The following is a 6,439-nucleotide window of genomic DNA, read 5'->3' as shown; positions in this document are numbered from 1 at the left end:
GATGCGTCCAACACACTCACACCAACACTTATTAATGGCTACCTATCAATTTCTAAAATAGATTTTATTTGATATTGCTGTCCAATCTGGGCTCATGCCACAGTATATTTCAAATGTCCTCACATCGTACGAGCAGGTTGTAACCTGAGGTCCTCAGCCGAGGCTCTGCTATCCCACAATCCTGTCTTTGGAACAGTATCTCTTTCAGGCTTTTCCTGTGCCTCCACACCTCCACTTTGAGTATTTGTTGTCTTTCATAATTATTTAAATTATCTTGTCTCAGTGATAATTTTTAATGTAATTTATTTTTTATATTAGCTTCAATTGGCTGATTTTTCATTCTCTTTATTACTCATTTGTATCTCCTTTTACTTTTATCTCTTGTAACTTTCTTTTGAAAGATGCCTTATAAAAAGTTATTATCATTTTTTTTTATTCAACCATTTCCCATTTTTAATAACATTCATATAGCAATATAATCTTTAATGATTAGTCTCATAACTACATTAGCTAATTGATTTAATTGTGTAATTGTGTTGCTAATGGGAATAATTTAAGTCTTTCTAAAGTAAAAGTCAGACTATTCCCTTTAGCAGTTAATCACTTCTGGCTTTAGCAGGCTTCATGGCCATTGTGGACTTTGCAGATCTTGCTGCAGTCCATATAACCCAACAATGTGCGACAAATGAGGGCTGTGTTCTTCCAACGGTGCTGCCACTGAAATGGGATACAAATACATCTCCTCACCAAAAGCCAAAGTGGGATGCATGTCAGGACCTGGGGGAGGACACATTATAAATAAATCAAATTGGTAAAAAGATGAGATGCTTGATGTCAGACTGTGAGCAGTCACATACCACTCATGGCGGACATGCTGGCAGCACCAGCTGATGTGGCATGGACTCTGTAGGGTGATGCTGGGATGTCATCACCTCCATATTTTATAATGATGGTGTACCAGCCGTCACGATTGGGGACGTATGATACCCGGTATGTACCGTCCCTGTTGTCATGGATGCTGGCCTGCTTATCTTTACCACCCTGGTCCTGAAGAGGAAGGAACGGAAGTTAAAGTGAAATATCTGTTTTACCGTATGTATATAATTGTGTCTGATACAGACCACGACGAGCACGCTCAGTTCACCCTGGCCAGCATCTTTAGCGTCAATGTTAAACTCAGCGGGAAATGTGGCAGAGACACTGCTAGTCAGCCCAGGGCCGCTGGCTCGTACTTTGCTGGCATCGTAAGTGGACAGAATCCAAAACCTGAAGAGACCGAAAGATCAGAGACAATCAGCACAGACTCTGATTCTCAGGGCACAACAGTATGAACCACAGCAGCAACCAGATATGAAAAGGCCCAGATATTTTAGCTACAACCATCTGACCAGTTTATGCCAACTGGCAAGAGATATTTCTTTACTGGTGTCCGTTTAAATCCAGAATATTATTTAAAATCCATCTCCTCACATACACTGTCCCAAATAATCAGTGTTCATCTTACCTTAAAGACCTGATAGTACCATATCACCCCATTAGAGTACTTTACTCTCACACCGCAGGCTTACTTGTTGTTCCTAGAATAATATAAGTAGAATTGGAGGCAGACCCTTCAGCTTTCAGGCACCTCCTCTGTGGAGCCAGCTCTGAGATTGGACTGGGTAAACAGAAACCCTCTCTACTTTTAAGATTAGGCATAAAACTTTGTTTTTGGCAAAGCTTATGGTTAGGGCATGATCAGGTGACCCTGAATCCTCCCTTAGTTACGCTCCAATAGATCTACGTGTTTCTTCTTCACTCACCTTGTGTTTATACCCCGCTCTACATCTAATCATTAGTTATTATTAATCTCTGGCTCTCTCCCACAGCATGTCTTTTGTCCCGTCTTCCTCCCCTTACCCATACCCAGTCACACCAGATGGCTGCCCCTCCCCGAGCCTGGTTCTGCAGGAAGGTTCTTCCTGTTAAGAGGGAGTTTTACCTTTGCGCTGTCGCCCTCATTTGATTGTTGAATAGACAAATCAGAAGCACAACCTCTAAATTAGTTATTCATTATCACACACAAAAAGATTCTGATGCTGAACTTTTTACTGTGTCTGATTTTGAATGGTGCTGAATAAAAAAAGAAAGTGAATTTTAACCCAACCTCAAAATAAAATGTACAAAGAAGAAAAGACAGGACTTTGTACTTCATCCAATACTAAAAAAGGCCCAAAACATAGATCATCAGATGGCCCACATCAGATTAAACCCAGTGAGAATTAAGTCATCAAAGCAGGTAATAATAGTATCCTAACACTATCAATCATTTGTATTTTTCTCCTAAATCCCAAACCCAGTAGATTTTTTGTTAGTATTCTCAGGAATATTGACCTTACTGGAGTCCACCACACCCTTTAGTGGGAATTCCTGTAGACAGAAAAATTGAATACCTTTCTGGCTTGTCAGGAGGCTGGTGCCTCTCACTGGTCAGATCTTCGGAGACAGAGCATTCTGGATGACCAGCGTTTGGAGTCCCAGGAGCGTAAAAAACCACCCCCTTCATCTTGTTCCAGATGTTGTAAGTCAGGTTTCCCAGGTGCTTAGCCATATCTATAAGAGCTTCTGAGACCAGCGGTGGATCATCCGTTGAGGGATACTGCTGGACACTTTTCAGTTTAGCTCTGTAGTTCTGCAGGAATGAGACATCTTCAGCTCTCAGCACTTCCTCTGCAGCTCCTATTGTTTGTAAAAGAGATGGCATCTCTCTGCTCAAAGCTGCAGTCTTCTCCTTTATCTTCTGACTCTTCTCTTGCTCTTCCTTCTTCAAAGCGGTGAGCCTGACCTTCTCTTCCTCGTGTAGAAACTGGTGAAACTTCTTAAACTGCTCCTTGATTTGTTTCTCTATGTGTTGATCTTGGAATTTTATGCGTTGCTGTGTTATATCAAAGTTTTCTTGCACTTTTTGTAAGACCTTCAGTTTGTCCTGTAATGGTTCCAGAGATTTCTGAAGCGCTTTCTTGTGATCCTGCACGGCCTCATCAATGGGTTTGAACCTGTGGTCGACGTGTGCTCTCGAATCACGACAGTTGACACAGGCTGGCTCCTGGTGGTCCAGACAAAAGAGTTTGAGTTTCTTGTGGTGCAGACTGCACAGAACCTCAGACTCCACTGAAGCACTCGGATCTCTCTCCTGTAAGTAGGCCTCAGCGTGGTTCTTTAGGACCAAGTTACAGGGTGGGTCACTCTGTTCAGATATATTCTTACAGACTGGGCACTGCTGTTCCATCTTCTGTGCCCACCAGTTCTTCAGACACATCTTGCAGAAGCTGTGGCTGCATGACAGGAAAATGGGATCCCTAAAGATATCACGGCAGATGGGGCAGGAAAGATCCTCCTCGGACTGGAAAGACATCTTTTCTCAGAGAGAAGCTGAAAACACAGTTTTTCCTTGTCGTCGTCTCTGTGTCGGTCTTCTGTCTTTAAGCTGAAGCTTCTCTCTCGCACTGCTTGTGCTTTTCTCAGAGGAAGAAGAAATTTCTGGTTTGGATAACCAGATAAAGATTGCAGTTTAACCAGAACAAAGGTGTGTTTTATTGTTAACCAACAACTGAAAAATATTTAGATGGTAGATGTGTCACTTATTTAATGTTTAACAGTGATTGCGAGGTACTGTCAGTCGATCAGAGCTCGTTAATAGTACATCCAATGTGGGAGAAAGTTCGAAAACTAAAACTTGACATTCCTGGCAGTGCGTTTGCTTCAAACTTGTTTATGATGCCTTTACCACAGCTGTTTTTTTTTTCCCACAAATATTGCTTTAGCAGTTTGAGACGATCCTTAGCAACCATAGTTCTATTGTGCCTATGTAAGTAACAACAATCACTGCATAAGATGTGTTACACAAATTGTCAACAAACAATATAAAGGCAGAAACATGTTTCAATTATTTCCTAATAAAGAACCAAGATTTCTGAAATGTGTATAGTTAATTACCTTTGCCATCAAGTGAAGGTGGGTGGGTCTTTGTGCCTTTTATATTAAGGTCCCCCCCCACTATCACATCAAACATTAGCTCCAACAGGCACAGATGGGTTTCTAATAGAAGAGGAAAAAAAACAAAAAAAAACAAAAAAAAAACAAAAAAAAAAAACCAAAAGCACACCACTCACCAAGCAATTTCCATAATACCCGAAACAATGAGATTTTCTGCTTTTACCTTTAAAGTACAATAATGTGCTTCTTGTAAACTAAGTCTTTACCTTTAAATGGCACTGGATAGATGAAGGTCATTATGCAGGGATTTCTTTAGCTCTGGGTGGAAAGGAAATTTAAAGAATGTTGTACTTAATTTGTGATAAATTGGTCCAAAAACACTAAAATATATTTTTCAACTATTTTTTGTGACAGCAAATCATATTGAGGAAAGGATCCAGTTTATGAAAAAGTAGTGGATTATGGGATATTGACAGAGTACAATCAGAGAATTTTTGCTACAATGAGGAATTAATAGGTGCGTCGATAAAATTTAAACTTAAAACCCAATGTAAATAATAGATTTTTCTCCTGCCCCTCTATTCATTTCTAATCCTGCCCATTCTGGTCACTCCAACACAAATCATGGCACCATAATCCTGCTATACAAAATGAGGCACACCAACATTTGGCACTAAAGACAGTCGTAAAAACTCCTGCCTGCCAAATAAAAGGCAGCTTTCCACTTGCATTGTGTGCCAATCCAATAAAACTGGAAGACAGCTGGAGACATGACATCAATGAAATGAAACACTTAACTCTGACATTCTAACTGTTCTTTATTTTAATTATCAAATGTACATCATATCTCAGGGTTTAGTTTCACATTAAAACACCAATTCCCCAATACAAAATGAGAAGTTTCCCCTTAAACCCCACAAACAAAAAACAAAAGAACCCCACAACTTTCATCTCTTAAGTATCAAAAGTAGCAGTGATAAGGCAACATTAAATTCATGTAGATTTTCAGATTTACACAAAAACTAAAGTTCTGACCTTTAATTTTTCATCTTAGATCTGCTTTAAAATGTTTTCAATCAAAACTGAGTCAGATCTGCTTGTATGAAAATACAAGAAGAAACAAGTGAGAAGGCAGAAGGACATCTAAACTCCAGCACATAATTAAGTAGTCTGTTGAACAGTGCAGGAAACAGTAGTGTGAAGGCAGCTTCAACAATCATTGACTCGTTATGGCAACCTTTGTACTAAAGGTTGCCATAACGCGGGACTCTGGCAGCTAGTTTAGGCGCAAGAAACATTAAACATCAGTAGTTGGCGTACAGTTTGACAGTTTAGTTTGTCTTGGAGTAAATTAATGACACGGACAACAAACAAACAAAAAAACAACTCAAAGACAAATCCAGTTCTCCTTTTTTGAGATGTTTGCTTGAGATGATCGCTTTTCTTTTTTCCATCACAGTGGTTCAGTAATTTTGTTGAGGAAAGGTTCTGCACAGATGTGGTGATAACCGCCCGGTTCCCAGCTAAACCAGTAGCATATTCTCTTCATCGTGCATTTAAACTATTAGGAAACCCCATGTCAAGGTGAAATTCCAGTTATGCATATATATTTTTGCACATAGGTATTTAAAAGCTTCGGATCTACTTGTTTCACTTCAAACTTAACATATTCAGTTCAATACCAGCTGATGTGCAGGTGCATTAACTACCTGTGTAAAACCAGCAAACGTTAATTCACGAATCTAGGATGAAAATTCAAGTGCAAAATGAGCCAATTGAAAATTGCAGGGCAGTTTTAAATCGACAGATTTTAGATCTTTTACCTTCAGTCAGTTCAATCTAGTAAACTAGAGTACATCTACCATTTCACTTCAATGATTCACTACCAGAAAAGTGTCTAAGAGTTCAAAGTCTCTATTCAGTGGTGCATTTATTTTCTCTAATGTTTTCTTTAGTTCTGACATTTTTCTATATGAAGGAGAAACATTTCAAAATGTAAATGAGTTGCTTCAGAAAATCCTCAAAAATCATCTGATTTGAGCTGAAAACAAAGTTAGCAGAGAAAACGTTGCTCAGCAGCTTGTTCACTGGACAGTTATTTGTAGTGCAGCTAATGTGTCTTAACTCAAATGGGGATGCAAAATGGTGCAGGAGGAGAGACGGAAAGTTTCTTGGCTCATCAGGGGACGGCGACGTGGAAGGGGGAGCCCGGGATGTGGTCCTCACCCCACTTGACCACCAGGATGTAGTTGCCCCGTTCCTTCAGCACGTAGCTGACGTTGTACTGCAGGTTGCCCACGTGTTTGACCAGCACCTCATCACAGGGGACCTGTGGGCCGTGCACACCCACCAGAAGCATGTTCTTACCTGGGAGGAGGTAGAAGAACAAGTATGTATGATAGCAAATTAATCTTTAAATATGTGACTTTTCATCTTTGTGAGTTTTAACCTGTGCACTGAAAGG

The 6,439-nt window shown here is 40.0% G+C and overlaps 2 protein-coding genes across 3 annotated transcripts in view; both read right to left on the bottom strand.

Moving 5' to 3' along the window:
• Positions 1 to 578: 578 nt before the first annotated feature.
• On the bottom strand, positions 579 to 4,147 carry LOC146387391 (E3 ubiquitin-protein ligase TRIM35-like). Its single transcript, XM_084928979.1, has 4 exons — positions 2,433 to 4,147; positions 1,122 to 1,266; positions 858 to 1,047; positions 579 to 777 (listed from the first exon to the last, which is right to left on the bottom strand). Exons 1-4 carry the CDS (start codon positions 3,392 to 3,394, stop codon positions 623 to 625), a joined length of 1,452 nt encoding a protein of 483 aa, XP_084785105.1. The 5' UTR covers positions 3,395 to 4,147; the 3' UTR covers positions 579 to 622.
• Positions 4,148 to 4,775: 628 nt separating this feature from the next.
• The window catches only part of flnba (filamin B a), a 63,174-nt gene continuing 61,510 nt past the window's right edge, over positions 4,776 to 6,439 (bottom strand). For both annotated transcript variants that reach the window (XM_084928946.1, XM_084928947.1), the window contains one exon: positions 4,776 to 6,342. In XM_084928946.1, coding sequence (XP_084785072.1) covers positions 6,155 to 6,342 — 188 coding nt within the window. In that variant the 3' untranslated portion in view covers positions 4,776 to 6,154. The remainder of the gene's footprint in view (positions 6,343 to 6,439) is intronic.

The sequence above is a fragment of the Perissodus microlepis genome, chromosome 5, assembly GCF_051167445.1.
Source record: "Perissodus microlepis isolate ML-2025 ecotype Zambia chromosome 5, ASM5116744v1, whole genome shotgun sequence".
Lineage (NCBI taxonomy): Eukaryota > Metazoa > Chordata > Actinopteri > Cichliformes > Cichlidae > Perissodus > Perissodus microlepis.
This window is presented reverse-complemented; position numbering and strand designations above follow the sequence as displayed.

Bases quoted from the DNA above. Each gene is read 5' to 3' on its own strand.
- LOC146387391 (XM_084928979.1), bottom strand. From the start codon at position 3,394: ATGTCTTTCCAGTCCGAGGAGGATCTTTCCTGCCCCATCTGCCGTGAT. The intron at 1,048-1,121 runs GTCTGTATCAGA...CTTCCTCTTCAG, and splicing joins AACTGAGCGTGCTCGTCGTG to GACCAGGGTGGTAAAGATAA. The intron at 778-857 runs GTATGTGACTGC...GTCCTCCCCCAG, and splicing joins CAGCATGTCCGCCATGAGTG to GTCCTGACATGCATCCCACT.